Source organism: Heterodontus francisci, chromosome 19, assembly GCF_036365525.1.
Source record: "Heterodontus francisci isolate sHetFra1 chromosome 19, sHetFra1.hap1, whole genome shotgun sequence".
NCBI classification, from domain to species: domain Eukaryota; kingdom Metazoa; phylum Chordata; class Chondrichthyes; order Heterodontiformes; family Heterodontidae; genus Heterodontus; species Heterodontus francisci.
In genome coordinates, this window is record NC_090389.1 from 13367775 (window position 1) to 13383853 (window position 16079).

The 16079-nt window shown below is 49.3% G+C and overlaps 1 protein-coding gene across 4 annotated transcripts in view; it reads right to left on the bottom strand.

The window, feature by feature from the left end:
- Positions 1–15489, bottom strand: part of LOC137380364 (cadherin-related family member 4-like) — a 177448-nt gene extending 161959 nt beyond the window's left edge. For all 4 annotated transcript variants that reach the window (XM_068052295.1, XM_068052294.1, XM_068052291.1 and 1 more), the window contains exons 1-2: positions 15342–15489; positions 13336–13362 (exon numbers count right to left, since the gene is read on the bottom strand). In XM_068052295.1, coding sequence (XP_067908396.1) covers positions 13336–13362; positions 15342–15390 — 76 coding nt within the window. In that variant the 5' untranslated portion in view covers positions 15391–15489. The remainder of the gene's footprint in view (positions 1–13335; positions 13363–15341) is intronic.
- Between the last annotated feature and the right edge of the window lie 590 nt (positions 15490–16079).

Here is a 16079-nt window from a genome sequence, read left to right on the forward strand (position 1 = left end):
CAAAATTTATTGCTTTGTCATACTCCATATCAAGTTTCTTTTGTGCCTCTTTCATAGGCTTAAGCAACAGCATTGACATCTCACGAGAGACTACATCAATAATTATAAAATGGCTTGCTCCAGTTATTTTACAAGGAAATACAACTTTCTTTAGCGACCTCAATGTGTTGTCATCATTAAGCCTAAAGCAAGTACTACTTTTATATTCCTAAAACTTGAGTCAATCCTCACTACTTAGTGAATCAAGATAACACGTTCAACAATCTGTCCCACATACTGTTGATGTACGAGCACAAGCTAGTACTGCACAGTTAAAGGAGGCCGCGACCAACACATTCATCACAGGACTAAACTCCTTGTGCCAGTACACTGGAGCATGAGCATTAGGGAGAGAGGTAATAAAAACACCTAAAGTGATGGCAGCACAAGGGAAGGAGCTGAGAGTTGGGATAAATGGGTCAGTTTTTGGTTAGCAAACTGTAACTAGTGGAGCACCACTGGGATCAGTGCTGGGGCCTCTACTATTTACAATTTATATTAATGACTTGGATGAAGGGACCGACTGTATTGAAGCCAAATCTGCTGACGATAGAAAGATAGGTAAGGAAGCAAGTTGTGAGGAGGACACAAAGAGTCTGAAAAGGGATATAGATAGATTAAGTGAGTGGTAAAAATTTAGCAGGTGGAGTATAATGTGGGAAAATGTGAGGTTATCCACTTTGGTAGGAAGAATAGAAAAGCAGAATCACCTGGAGACAGTCGGGAGAGGCGGCGACAGTGCAGCAGACCTGCTGGGGAAAACTACGAAGGGGAAGATAAGTGAGGCGGCGGACCCAGGCTCACCTGGAGACAGTGGGGAAGAGGCAGTGGACCCAGGCTCACATGAAGCGAGTGGGGAAGAGGCAGCGGACCCAGGCTCACCTGGAGACAGTGGGGAAGAGGCGGCGGACCCGGGTTCACCTGGAGACAGTGGGGAAGAGGCGGCGGACCCAGGCTCACCTGGAGACAGTGGGGAAGAGGCGGCGGACCCAGGCTCACCTGGAGACAGTGGGGAAGAGGCGGCGGACCCAGGCTCACCTGGAGACAGTGGGGAAGAGGCGGCGGACCCAGGCTCACCTGGAGACAGTGGGGAAGAGGCGGCGGACCCAGGCTCACCTGGAGACAGTGGGGAGAGGTGGTGGACCCAGGCTCACCTGGAGACAGTGGGGAAGAGGCAGCGGACCCAGGTTCACCTGGAGACAGCGGGGAAGAGGCGGCAGACCCAGGTTCACCTGGAGACAGCGGGGAAGAGGCGGCAGACCCAGGCTCACCTGGAGACAGTGGGGAAGAGGCAGCTGACCCAGGCTCACCTGGAGACAGTGGGGAAGAGGCGGCGGACCCGGGTTCACCTGGAGACAGTGGGGAAGAGGCGGCGGACCCAGGCTCACCTGGAGACAGTGGGGAAGAGGCGGCGGACCCAGGCTCACCTGGAGACAGTGGGGATGAGGCAGCGGACCCAGGCTCACCTGGAGACAGTGGGGAGAGGTGGTGGACCCAGGCTCACCTGGAGACAGTGGGGAAGAGGCAGCGGACCCAGGTTCACCTGGAGACAGCGGGGAAGAGGCGGCAGACCCAGGTTCACCTGGAGACAGCGGGGAAGAGGCGGCAGTCCCAGGCTCACCTGGAGACAGTGGGGAAGAGACGGCGGACCCAGGCTCACCTGGAGACAATGGGGAAGAGGCAGCGGACCCAGGTTCACCTGGAGACAGTGGGGAGAGGTGGCAGACCCAGGTTCACCTGGAGACAGTGGGGTGAGGCGGCGGACCCAGGCTCACCTGGAGAGAGTGGGGAGAGGCAGCGGACCCAGGTTCACCTGGAGAAAGTGGGAAGAGGCGGCGGACCCAGGTTCACCTGGAGACAGTGGGGAAGAGGCATTGGACCCAGGCACACCTGGAGAAAATGGGGAAGGGGCAGCGGACCCAGGTTCACCTGGAGACAGTGGGGAAGAGGCAGTGGACCCAGGCTCACCTGGAGACAGTGGGGAAGAGGCAGTGGACCCAGGCTCACCTGGAGACAGTGGGGAAGAGGCAGTGGACCCAGGTTCACCTGGAGACAGTGGGGAAGAGGCAGCGGACCCAGGCTCACCTGGAGACAGTGGGGAGAGGCAGCGGACCCAGGTTCACCTGGAGACAGTGGGGAAGAGACGGCGGACCCAGGCTCACCTGGAGACAATGGGGAAGAGGCAGCGGACCCAGGTTCACCTGGAGACAGTGGGGAGAGGTGGCAGACCCAGGTTCACCTGGAGACAGTGGGGTGAGGCGGCGGACCCAGGCTCACCTGGAGAGAGTGGGGAGAGGCAGCGGACCCAGGTTCACCTGGAGAAAGTGGGAAGAGGCGGCGGACCCAGGTTCACCTGGAGACAGTGGGGAAGAGGCATTGGACCCAGGCACACCTGGAGAAAATGGGGAAGGGGCAGCGGACCCAGGTTCACCTGGAGACAGTGGGGAAGAGGCAGTGGACCCAGGCTCACCTGGAGACAGTGGGGAAGAGGCAGTGGACCCAGGTTCACCTGGAGACAGTGGGGAAGAGGCAGCGGACCCAGGCTCACCTGGAGACAGTGGGGAAGAGGCAGTGGACCCAGGTTCACCTGGAGAAAGTGGGGAAGAGGCAGCGGACCCAGGCTCACCTGGAGACAGTGGGGAGAGGCGGCGGAACCAGGCTCACCTGGAGACAGTGGGGAAGAGGCAGTGGACCCAGGTTCACCTGGAGACAGTGGGGAAGAGGCAGCGGACCCAGGCTCACCTGGAGACAGTGGGGAAGAGGCAGTGGACCCAGGTTCACCTGGAGAAAGTGGGGAAGAGGCAGCGGACCCAGGCTCACCTGGAGACAGTGGGGAGAGGCGGCGGAACCAGGCTCACCTGGAGACAGTGGGGAAGAGGCAGCGGACCCAGGCTCACCTGGAGACAGTGGGGAAGAGGCAGCGGACCCAGGCTCACCTTGAGACCGTGGGGAAGAGGCGGCAGACCCAGGTTCACCTGGAGACAGTGGGGAAGAGGCGGCGGACCCAGGTTCACCTGGAGAAAGTGGGGAAGAGGCGGCGGACCCAGGCTCACCTGGAGAAAGTGGGGAAGAGGCGGCGGACCCAGGCTCACCTGGAGACAGTGGGGAGAGGTGGTGGACCCAGGTTCACCTTGAGACAATGGGGAAGAGGCAGCGGACCCAGGTTCACCTGGAGACAGTGGGGAGAGGTGGCGGACCCAGGCTCACCTTGAGACAGTGGGGAAGAGGCGGTGGACCCAGGTTCACCTGGAGACAGTGGGGAAGAGGCGGTGGACCCAGGCTCACCTGGAGACAGTGGGGAAGAGGCGGCGGACCCGGGTTCACCTGGAGACAGTGGGGAAGAGGCAGCTGACCCAGGCTCACCTGGAGACAGTGGGGAAGAGGCGGCGGACCCGGGTTCACCTGGAGACAGTGGGGAAGTGGCGGCGGACCCAGGCTCACCTGGAGACAGTGGGGAAGAGGCGGCGGACCCAGGCTCACCTGGAGACAGTGGGGAAGAGGCGGCGGACCCAGGGTCACCTGGAGACAGTGGGGAGAGGTGGTGGACCCAGGCTCACCTGGAGACAGTGGGGAAGAGGCAGCGGACCCAGGTTCACCTGGAGACAGCGGGGAAGAGGCGGCAGACCCAGGTTCACCTGGAGACAGCGGGGAAGAGGCAGCAGACCCAGGCTCACCTGGAGACAGTGGGGAAGAGGCAGCTGACCCAGGCTCACCTGGAGACAGTGGGGAGAGGCGGCGGAACCAGGCTCACATGGAGACAGTGGGGAAGAGGCAGCGGACCCAGGTTCACCTGGAGACAGTGGGGAAAGGCGGCGGACCCAGGTTCACCTGGAGACAGTGGGGAGAGGCAGCGGACCCAGGCTCACCTGGAGACAGTGGGGAAGAGGCGGCAGACCCAGGCTCACCTGGAGACAGTGGGGAAGAGGCAGCGGACCCAGGTTCACCTGGAGACAGTGGGGAAGAGGCATTGGACCCAGGCACACCTGGAGAAAATGGGGAAGAGGCAGCGGACCCAGGTTCACCTGGAGACAGTGGGGAAGAGGCGGCGGACTCAGGCTCACCTGGAGACAGTGGGGAAGAGGCAGTGGACCCAGGCTCACCTGGAGACAGTGGGGAAGAGGCAGTGGACCCAGGCTCACCTGGAGACAGTGGGGAAGAGGCAGTGGACCCAGGCTCACCTGGAGACAGTGGGGAAGAGGCAGTGGACCCAGGTTCACCTGGAGACAGTGGGGAAGAGGCGGCGGACTCAGGCTCACCTGGAGACAGTGGGGAAGAGGCAGTGGACCCAGGCTCACCTGGAGACAGTGGGGAAGAGGCAGTGGACCCAGGCTCACCTGGAGACAGTGGGGAAGAGGCAGTGGACCCAGGCTCACCTGGAGACAGTGGGGAAGAGGCAGTGGACCCAGGTTCACCTGGAGACAGTGGGGAAGAGGCGGCGGAACCAGGCTCACCTGGTGACAGTGGGGAAGAGGCAGCGGACCCAGGTTCACCTGGAGACAGTGGGGAAGAGGCGGCGGACCCAGGCTCACCTGGAGACCGTGGGGAAGAGGCGGCAGACCCAGGTTCACCTGGAGACAGTGGGGAGAGGTGGTGGACCCAGGTTCACCTGGAGACAGTGGGGAGAGGTGGTGGACCCAGGTTCACCTTGAGACAATGGGGAAGAGGCAGCGGACCCAGGTTCACCTGGAGACAGTGGGGAGAGGTGGCGGACCCAGGCTCACCTTGAGACAGTGGGGAAGAGGCGGTGGACCCAGGTTCACCTGGAGACAGTGGGGAAGAGGCGGTGGACCCAGGTTCACCTGGAGACAGTGGGGAAGAGGCGGTGGACCCAGGTTCACCTGGAGACAGTGGGGAAGAGGCGGTGGACCCAGGTTCACCTGGAGACAGTGGGGAAGAGGCGGTGGACCCAGGTTCACCTGGAGACAGTGGGGAAGAGGCGGTGGACCCAGGTTCACCTGGAGACAGTGGGGAAGAGGCGGTGGACCCAGGTTCACCTGGAGACAGTGGGGAAGAGGCGGCGGACCCAGGTTCACCTGGAGACAGTGGGGAAGAGGCAGCGGACCCAGGTTCACCTGGAGACAGTGGGGAGAGGTGGCAGACCCAGGCTCACCTTGAGACAGTGGGAAAGAGGCAGTGGACCCAGGTTCACCTGGAGACAGAGTGGCTTCACTTATCCTCAGGAGTTAGCGCACGCTGACTGAGCTAAACAAACATTGACATCACAGAAAAGCCATAAGGTGATTGGTTGCTGAGTCATTACTGTTAGGAAGTGTCTGCAAATAGCTAGGTTGGTACACTGCAATTACGGTGCATGTGTAAATGGCTGGAAAAGCGTAAAACAATTTTAAATAACCCTTAAATAGCTACCTTATTAAGAGATGAAAGCAGAAGAGAAGAAAGAAGCTGATGAGTCTACTTTTTTTTTTTAAGTGGTAAGTTTATTGTATTACACAGGTTTAAATTAGTACAGTAAGTTCAGAAACCACTGTTGCCACATCACAACTGTGCAGGCAAACATTGACTACTTGTGCAAGCAAGAAAATGCCAGGTATCTCACTAAATCAGTGTCCAACATAGTGATGAGAAAGTAGGTCAATAAATTAATCTTCTCATTTAAAGCTTCTTCACAAAAATGCACATTTGTTGTTGTTTTGATTAATAGTAAGATACATTTTCAATGCCTTTATCTTTCTGAAATTGTCTCACCGGCCCCCTATGGAAGACAAAAATTGTATTGTGGCCCCCACACGAAAAGGTTGGAAATCCCTGATCTATATCAATGATTTGGATGTGGGGACCAAATGTAATATTTCCAAATTTGTTGATGACACAAATATGGGAATGTGAGTTGTGAGGAAGAAACAAAGAGGCTTCAAGGGGATTTAGACAGGCTAAGTGAGTGAGCAAGAACATGGCTGATGGAATATAAGGTGGAAAAATGTGAAGTTATCTACTTTGGTAGGAAAAACAGAAATGCTAAGTATTTCTTAAATGGTGGGAGATTGGGAAGTGATGATGTCCAAAGAGACCTGGGTGTCCTTGTTCATGAGTCACTGAAAGCTATTATGCAGGTGCAGCAAGCAATTAGGAAGGCAAATGGTATGTTGGTCTTTATTGCAAGAGGATGAGAGTACAGGAGTAAAGAAGACTTGCTGCAATTGTATAGAACCTTAGTAGACCACACCTAGAGTACTGTGTACAGTTTTGCTCTCCTTACCTGAGGAAGAATACACTTGCCAAAGAGGGAGTGCAATGAAGGTTCACCAGACTGATTCCTGGGATGGCGTGATTGTCCTATGAGGAGATAATGAGGAGACTGGGCCTGTATTCTCTAGAGTTTAGAAGAATGAGAGGTGATTGCATTGAAACATACAAAATTCTAACAGGAATTGACAGGGTTGATGCAGGAAGGATGTTTTCCCCTGGCTGGGGTGGTGGGGGGTGATCTAGAACCAGGGGACACTGTGTCAGAATAAGATGTAGGCCATTTAGATCTGAAATGAGGAGGAATTTCTTCACTCGGAGGGTGGTGAATCTTTGGAATTCTCTACCCCAGAGGGCTGTGGAGGCTCAGTCATTGAGTATTTTCAAGACAGAGATCGATAGATTTCTAGATATTAAAGATATCAAGGATACCGGAACAGTGTGGGAAAATGGCGTTGAGGTAGAAGATCAGCCATGATCTGGTTGAATGGCGAAGCAGGCTTGAGGGGCCGAATGGCCTATCCCTGCTCCTATTTCCTATGTTCCTATGTAATATTATTTAAATGGAGAACAATTACAGAATAATGCTGCACAGAGGGATCTGGGTGTCCTTGTACATGAAACACAAATAGTTAGCGTGCAGGTACAACAAGTGAGGCAAATGGAATGTTTGCCTTTATTGCAAGGGGGGGTGGAGTATAAAAGTAGGGAAGTCTTGCTACAAATGGACAGGGCATTGGTGAGACCACACCTAAAGTACTGAGTACAGTTTTGATCTCCTTATTTAAGGAGGGATATACTTGGATTTTAAGCAGTTCAGAGAAGGTTCACTCGGCTGATTCCTGAGATGAAGGGGTTGTCTTGTGAGGAAATGTTGAGCCTATTCTCATTGGGGTTTAGAAGAATTTTTTTTACTTATTATTCTTTCATGGGATGTCGGCATCGTTGGCAAGGCCAGCAATTGTTGTCCATCACGAATTGCCCTGAACTATTGAGTGGCTTGTTCGGCCATTTCAGAGGCAGTTATGAGTCAACCACATTGATGTGGGTCTGGAGTCACATATAGGCCAGACCAGGTAAAGATGGCAGTTTTCTTTCCCTAAAGGACATTAGTGAACCAGATGGGTTTTTATGGCAATCGATGATAGGTAGACCATTACTTAGACTAGCTTTTCATTAATTAATTGAATTTAAAGTCCACCAGCCGCTGTGGTGGGTTTTGCACCGGTGTCCCCAGGGCATTAGCCTGGGCCTCTGGATTACAAGTTCAGTGACATCACCATTATGTCATCACCTCCTGTGATTTTATTGTAATATGTAGGATCCTGAGGGGGCTTGATAGGGTAGATGCTGAGAAGATGTTTCCCTTCATGGGGGTATCTAGAACTCAAGGGCATGGTTTCAGAATAACAAGTTGCCATTTAAGACAGATGAGTATTCAATTCCTTCTTTCAGGAATTGTGAATCTTTGGAATTCTCTACCCCATGAGAGCAGTGGAGGCTGGGTCATTGAATCTATTCAAGGCTGAGCTAGACAGACTTGTGAACAATAGGGGAGTCAAGAGTTCTGGGGAACAGGCAGGAAAATGGAGTTGAGGGCAAGATCAGATCAGCCATGAATGGCAGAGCAATTGGAAGGGCCATATGGCCTACTCCAGCTCCTATTTCTTCTGGAGAAAGATCGGAGAATCTAGGGTTGTTTTCCTTCGAGAAGAGAAGGTTGAGAGGAGATTTGATAGAGGTGTTCATAATCATGAAGATCATGAAGGGCCGAGACAGATCAGAAAGGGAGAAATTGTTCCCATTGGCAGAAAAGTCGAGAACCAGAGGACACCGATTTATGAAAACTGGCAAAAGAACCAATGGCAACATGAGGAAAAATGTTTTTATGCAGTGAGTGGTTATGATCTGGAATGCACTGTCTGAGAGTGTGGTGGATTTAATTGTGGCTTTCAAAAGGGAATTAGATAAACACCTGAAGAGGAAACAATTTAGGGGTAAGGGGAAAGGGCGGGCAGTGGGACTAGCTGAGCTGCTCTCGCAGAGAACTGGGACAGACACAATGGGCCAAATGGCCTCCTTCTGTGCTGTAATCATTCTATAATGTGTTCAGATTCATCATTATCTTCATTCTCTTCACCATGTGTCATTTCGAGGGCCCTGCTTCTTCACTTTGGGCAGTTCACTGCATATTAATACTTCGAGTCACACTTGAAGCACCAATTAACTGTTCCTTGGGCATTCCTGGGATTCTTTTGCCTTTTAGTTCTGTTCTAATTTTGTCTTCTACTGTAATAGCCAGATCTGCTAAAGGTGCTTTCATCCTTATTCTGCCTGTCTTTAACCCTTGCATTGTATTGATGCCTACATCCGGTATTTGGACTACTTTGAAAACTGGCAATCATTGAGCCTTCAATTATTAGTCTCACTGCAGAATCTCTCACTTGTTCCATGATGGCTGAAGGAAATGACTGTTTCCGTTACTCCAACAGGGTCTTCCTTTCCAAGAATAGAACACCAGTTAGAACAGTAGCCTGTCCATGAGACAGCTTAGCATAATCCAGGAATTTAAACACTCGGACCAATCCAGGGATCCCCAGATTGAATTTTCTCAATCTTTTATACAATGTTAAAGTTCATGATATATTCTTCCATGTAATGAACATCTGTTTTCTGAAATCGACCAAATTCTGACTATGCTGCCAAGGTACTTAATAGATCATCTTTCTTGTAGATTTCATCCAAGAACTCTAAGAGAAGGTCCAAACCTTCATCACCAACAAAATACATTACTTCTGATTTTACTTCTTGAATGAAAAGATAATGTCAAGGCCATATCTTGTTTCCTTATTTAGTAGGGTGTAACCCCTGTCCACATATTCACCTCATTCTTCCACTGGTCATATAGTTCAGACTCCGAGAATATCAGAGGGTAATCATACCCCAATAATTTACACTTACTTTCTGGCATTTCTCACAATGGCCAAAAGGATTTTAGTTTGCTGTCTGAAAATATTTTTCGTGGTTTCCAGAGAATAGTAGCAGCCATTCTCTGCTACTATGTTCTACTCCAAAAGCCAGGTAGTGAAGGATAGAACTGGAGCCAATCTTTATATACTTTTGTAAGCATTTATTTACAGAGGTACATATTACAAACATGTACCTCCTCAGCCAACAACCACAGTTTCAGTCTGTGTCTATTTACAGGGGCACAAGCGAATCCCCAGTTAATGCTCACCACTGCATACAATTAAATACAATTAATATACAATTAGCACCTCTCTCGTTCACACCTCCCACCTGCGCCCCTCCCTCCTGCACACCTTCAGCATGTTGTTCCCAACAATGTCTCCGCTATACTTAAATCTACCATAAAATGCTGGAAATACTCAGGTCTGGCAGCATCTGTGGAGAGAGAAACAGAGTTGATGTTTCAGATCTGTGACCACTTATCAGAACTTCTGCTCCCTATTTCTGCATGGTTCCACTCTGGAAACCCAGCAACAATTGACTGAAACTGCGAAAGACTGTGGGTGGTGGGGAGAGGAATTTAAATTCTAATCTGCACCAATTTGTAGCAGCAGCTACAAATTAATTCTTTGTTTCTGACGTGGAATAAATATCGTGCCTCACACAGGTAGAGCTGAATTTCTTTTCCCGCTGACAGGAGCAGCGGCGAGTGACAAAATGGCGGCCCAGACGCACAGGCCGTGTGCCTCCATACTGCCGCGATCCTGAACCCAGCAGCTCATTTAAATATGCAGGGTGGCCACTCCCCCAATCACATGGTGGGGGCCGGGCCTTGTGACACGTGATTGGCATCAGCTGTCTCTGCGCAGGCGCTGATGTCATTTTCAAAGGGCTACCAGACCTGCTCAGAGAATGCAGAGTTGTCCCCATTCACCCCCACCCCCCCCCCCCCACTACACTAAAAATAAATGTTCAGCCCACCTCGACTCCCGCAATGCCCTGAAATTGCAGAGTTGACCCCTTCTCCCCAAAACTGCACAAAGTGCAGAGGTCACCCATTCCCCACCCACCGCCACCCCCCCCCCCCCCAACTCTAAAAATGCAGAGTTGACCCTGCTCTCGCCCCCACCCCCACTACACAAAAAATGCTCCGATCCCCCATTCCCCACCTCAGTGGCGCCAGCTTTCCCTGGACAGGAAAGTGAAGGCGCATGAATGCCGCCCGTCGCATAAAGTGATTGGCGATGCTTAAAGTTGGGTCCTTTTGCCAAGCATTGGAGGAGCCACCACGGAGCCTTACCGCCGACAGGAAGATTGGGCCTGGCAATCCTGGCATTGGGCTCCATGGCAGGCTGCTGCCTGACGTCAGGAGTTCAACAAAATTCAGCCCGTAGTATTCCTGAAATTAATACCCTCAAGATCTTGGAGCCTAGCTTTTATTCCCAACTCCCAACATTGCACGTAGCTTTTCCCAGATGAATGATGACCGCTGGCAATGTGCCAACCACCTCCCCACGCTCCCCCCCCCCCCCCTTCCAGGTTTACCAGCCCGAGTGTGAATATAGAAACAGGAGTAGGCCATTTAGCCCATCAAGCCTGTTCCGCCATTCAATGAGAACATGGCTGTCTGTGACCTAACTCCATATATCCAACTTTATCCCATATCCCTTAATACCTTTGGTTAACAAACATAGTAAATTTGCGGATGACACGAAGGTCGGTGGAGTTGTGGATAGTGTCGAAGGGTGTTGTAGGGTACAGAGGGACATAAATAGGCTGCAGAGCTGGGCTGAGAGATGGCAAATGGAGTTTAATGCGGAGAAGTGTGAGGTGATTCACTTTGGAAGGAGTAACAGCAATGCAGAGTACTGGGCTAATGGGAAGATTCTTGGTAGTGTAGATGAGCAGAGAGATCTTGGTATCCAGGTACATAAATCCCTGAAAGTTGCTACCCAGGTTAATAGGGCTGTTAAGAAGGCATATGGTGTGTTAGCCTTTATTAGTAGGGGGATCGAGTTTCAGAGCCACGGGGTCATGATGCAGCTGTACAAAACTCTGGTGAGGCCGCACCTGGAGTATTGCGTGCAGTTCTGGTCACCGCATTATAGGAAGGATGTCGAAGCTTTGGAAAGGGTGCAGAGGAGATTTACTAGGATGTTGCCTGGTATGGAAGGAAGGTCTTACGAGGAAAGGCTGAGGGACTTGGGGTTGTTTTCGTTAGAGAGAAGGAGGAGGAGAGGTGACTTAATAGAGACATACAAGATAATCAGAGGGTTAGATAGGGTGGATAGTGAGAGTCTTTTTCCTCGGATGAGGATGGCAAACACGAGGGGACATAGCTTTAAGTTGAGGGGTGAAAGATATAGGACAGATGTCAGAGGTAGTTTCTTTACGCAGAGAGTAGTAGGGGCGTGGAACGCCCTGCCTGCAACAGTAGTAGACTCGCCAACTTTAAGGGCATTTAAGTGGTCATTGGATAGACATATGGATGTAAATGGAATAGTGTAGGTCAGATGATCGGCGCAACATCGAGGGCCGAAGGGCCTGTACTGCGCTGTAATATTCTAATTCTAATTCTAATAGATCCTCAGTTTTAAAATTATCAGTTGACTTCATATCAATTCCCATTTGCAGAAGAGGGTTCCAAACTACTACCACCCTTAGTGTGTAGAAGCCTTCCTAATGTTGCCGCTAAAAGGTCTGGCTCTAATTTTTAGATCAGGCCCCCAGTCCTAGACTCCCAAACCAGCAGAAATGCTTTCTCTCTATCAACACTATCTGTTCCCCTTAATATCTTGAAAACTTCGATCAAATCACCCCTTAGTCTTCAACATTCTCTTGAATACAACCCTAGTTTGTGTAATCTCTACCAGTAATTTAACTGTTGGAGTCCAGGTATCATTGTGGTAAATCACTACATTTCCTCCAAGACCAATACATCTTTCCTAAGGTGTTGTGCCCAGAACTGCTCTCAGTAACTCCAGGTGTGGTCTAACCAGGCCTTTGTGCAGCTGAAGCGTGACCTCTATCACACAGACATGTTTCATATTGTCTCGAACAACCTTCTCTTGTCCCTCAGATTGGCTGATGGCCAATCAACTCCCTCTATTCAAGCTAGTTTCAGCTTTAGTGATTTAGGCTCTGTTTGAGGGCCCTTTCTCTCTGCCTGTCACCTTTCTCCCAGCTACTCTTATCCTCAGCTTTCTACCCAACACTATGGATTACCTGCTCTAAAGGTATCTCTCCTGCTTTGCATTATGTATCAAGCTGCTTCTCAGCTTCTGCTCGATATTTGATTCTCATTGAGTCTCTGCCGCTTGCTCGTGGTGACTCACTGACAAGTCGTACAGATGCGTTCATCCTGTCCCCCGGCTTATCACGTGTAGATCTATCCTGCCTGTTTGCTCGTTCCCAAACAGAGAGCTGCCCCCCCACCCCCCGCCAGCTGCTCCCACACTCAAGTGCTAGCTGTGTCTCAGTGGGTAGCACTCTCACCTCTGTGTCAGAAGGTTGTGGATTCAAGCTGTACTCTAGAGACTGAGTCCATAAATCAGGCTGACACTCCAGTGCAGTACTGAGGGAGTGCTACATTTTCAGAGGTGCTACCTTTCAGATGAGACAATAAACCAAGGCCCTGTCTGTCCTCTTAGGTGGACATAAAAGATTTTATGCCACTATTTCAAAGAGCAGGGGAGTTCCTTCCAGTGTCCTGCCAATATTTACCCTTCGACCAATATCACGAAAACAAATTGTCTCTTTATTATCACAGTGCTGTTTGTGGGGGTTCGCTATGTAAATTGGCTGCTATATTTCCTACATAACAACAGTGACTACACTTCAAAAGCATTTAATTGTCAGTAAAGCGCTTTGAGACGTCATGAGGTTCTAAAAGGTGCTGTATAAATGCAAGCTTTTCACTCTTTGCCTATTTGATGTGAAGCTGGGACAGCACACTCAGGCTGTTTTCCGAGTGAAATCACCCTCTCCGTCGCCATGCAGCAGGCTGTAATCTGCTCCAGACGATCACTCTGCTCTTCTGACCCCCGTCTCGTTTCATCCCCTCACGCCAACTACAAGTCAGTCCAACAATCTTAAAGCAAATTATTTGTTTAAAAAACTTACCGATTTGTCCTCCATCACTGAACCCATCTGGAAAAAACATGAAAGGCATTGAATGATCAATCATCTGATGACACAAATTATTACAAAACAAAGAAACAAAGTGAGCTGGCAGGAAGTGAGTGTAATAATCAAAACCCTTTCACCCTCTCTGAAGCCTCTAATATTTGAAATAATCTTCCCTGTGCAGTTAACTGCTGCCCATTACAACATACTTGCACTCATGCAAACACACATACACTCACAAATACCATGCCACATGCACTTGCACACACATATGTGCCACGCATATGCACACACAATCACATGCTGGCATATGCATGGAGATACGTACACGTACCACACACATACTCACGCACAGATACACACATACAAAATACAAACTGATGAACTATAAAATAAGAACTTACGAAGTAAACCCAAACGGACACTTTCTTGTAAAACAAAATGGAGTTGAGAGGTCAGGTAACCTTTTCATTGTTGCCAATACACATGGAACTGCAAGAACCCCAAGCTAATTTTCATGTCTTGACAAGGCTTGGAGAAGTCATTAAAATACAAACCACCTTTCTGGATTATACTGTTGAAAAGTCATTAAAATGCAAATGACCCTTCTTGTGGTAATGGCTGCATTTCTCCAACTAATTAAAAAAAACTGGGTTTACAATACTGCTGCAGACTTTTTGGCTCTAAACGTGAAATCCAGAGAATAGGTGTGAAAAGCTCTAATTTATCAAGATGGTATGTGGATTAGTGATACCTGGACTCCATTGCCTGACAATGGCCAAACCATCAGAAACTATTTATGAGGACAATGGAAAGAAATGCTCTGGTCACATGACAGAAACTAGGTTTCTGATAAGGGGTTTTAATAAGGCATATTCTGAGCAGACAGACAGAAACATCTATGCCAACAAAGGGAAAGGACCCTGCCTAAGACCACCAGCTTTAAGCCACGTGTAGGCAGAGACTGGAGTTGACCTTGAAATCTCCACCTGAGGAACCATACCAGGGCTTAGCCTCTGAACCTTGACTGGAGGATAACCAAAAGAAATCTGCAAATGCAAACATAAAACAACAGCAAATCCATCTTCCTAAACCTCTAGAGCTTTTCTTCAGTGGACAAAAAAAAAGGATTACAGGCCTGCATTGTTTCAAGTCTTCACCCCAGGGAAAAGCAAATGTAACAGAGAACTCTTGAAATCATAAGACCTAAACACATGCCACTTTTATAATCACAGTCTTTTCTTGAGTGTGTGTATCTGTGTGAATGTGAGAGTGGGTGTCGTTGCATATATTCAGATGTTGAACAATAAACTTTCATCTTTTAAAACATACAAGAAAACCTGTCATTTGTCTGTTCCTAACAATTAAAGCACTCAGGAATTAAAACACTTTTTTTTAAACGAGCTGTCTTCTGAGAGGTAAGAAAGGGGGAGCCATCCCTATCACCCCTCACCTGTCCGTAACAACATGTGCACATACACTCAAACACACACAGACATACACACACACACACACACATACACACAGGCACACTCAAAAATACACACACACTCAAGCACATTCAGGCACACAAACACACACATACCCACTCAAAAACCCACACACACATACTCATGCAAATTCAGACACAGACACTCACACGAATACATAACACGCACACACACAGAGACACAACCACACTCATACACACACAAATACACACTCACATTCTCATACACAGTAACACACTCAATGTAAACACATGTACATGCACATCCACACACAAGCAGAGGCCCACATTTACAGACTAAGTTACTCATACATTTATTCACTCATATAGAGTCCTCAACAGAATTGAGACTCTCATTATCGGCATCCGAATTAACAATAATTAATGTTATCCAGAGATGGGTATACTCTTCATCAGATCTTTCATCTAAATACACAAGGTGTCACCATAAGGTCTAATTCTGTCATCCGTAACATAAGAAACAGTGAAGCAGACTCAAAGTATTAATACTTACCCCAAAAAATAACTAGAGGAAGCAGCATGAGGAATGAGGGGAGATCCATTTTGCTCGGACTCCACGGCAATACTCTCACAGAGTGAGACTTATTCTGTAGCTGGGCACGGTCCCAGTGAGTCTCAGCTCTCCCACTGTGTCAGTTCACCTTTCATTGGTTTCTCAAACACTAGAGTGTTACTAGGTGTCAAGGATCTAGCAACACAGAAACAGAGCCTGTCCCACCCCCACCCTCACCCATGCAACACAGCACTGTACACACATCAGTCATAATGTACAACTCACTTTTAAACCTCCACCAATCCCTTACTCTACATTACTTAAAACAGGCAATTTGCAATTTGGGAAGGCCTATTCCAGTACAAGATGTATCTGTTGCATTTTTACCCAAGACTAGGTTGGAAAGTATAACAAATCTAAGAGTGACAACGGGAAGTTATTAACAAGCTGAAGTAAACATTAAACTAGAACTAAAGAGGAGGAGGCAGCTTCTGACTGGGACACTGGACAGACTCTCCAGTCTACCCTGGAACTTATAAAGAAAGAATTTGCATTCAGGACATCCCAAAGCACTTTGAAGCCAATGAGGAATTCTGAAGTGAAGTCATTCTTGTAAAGTAGGAAACATGGCAGCCAATTTGCATTTGGAAAATGGCCTTCGTCAGGCAAGGAAGAGTCATAGAATCATCCACGGCACAGAAAGCAGCCATTTGGCTCTCCACGGAGCTATGCAGTCAG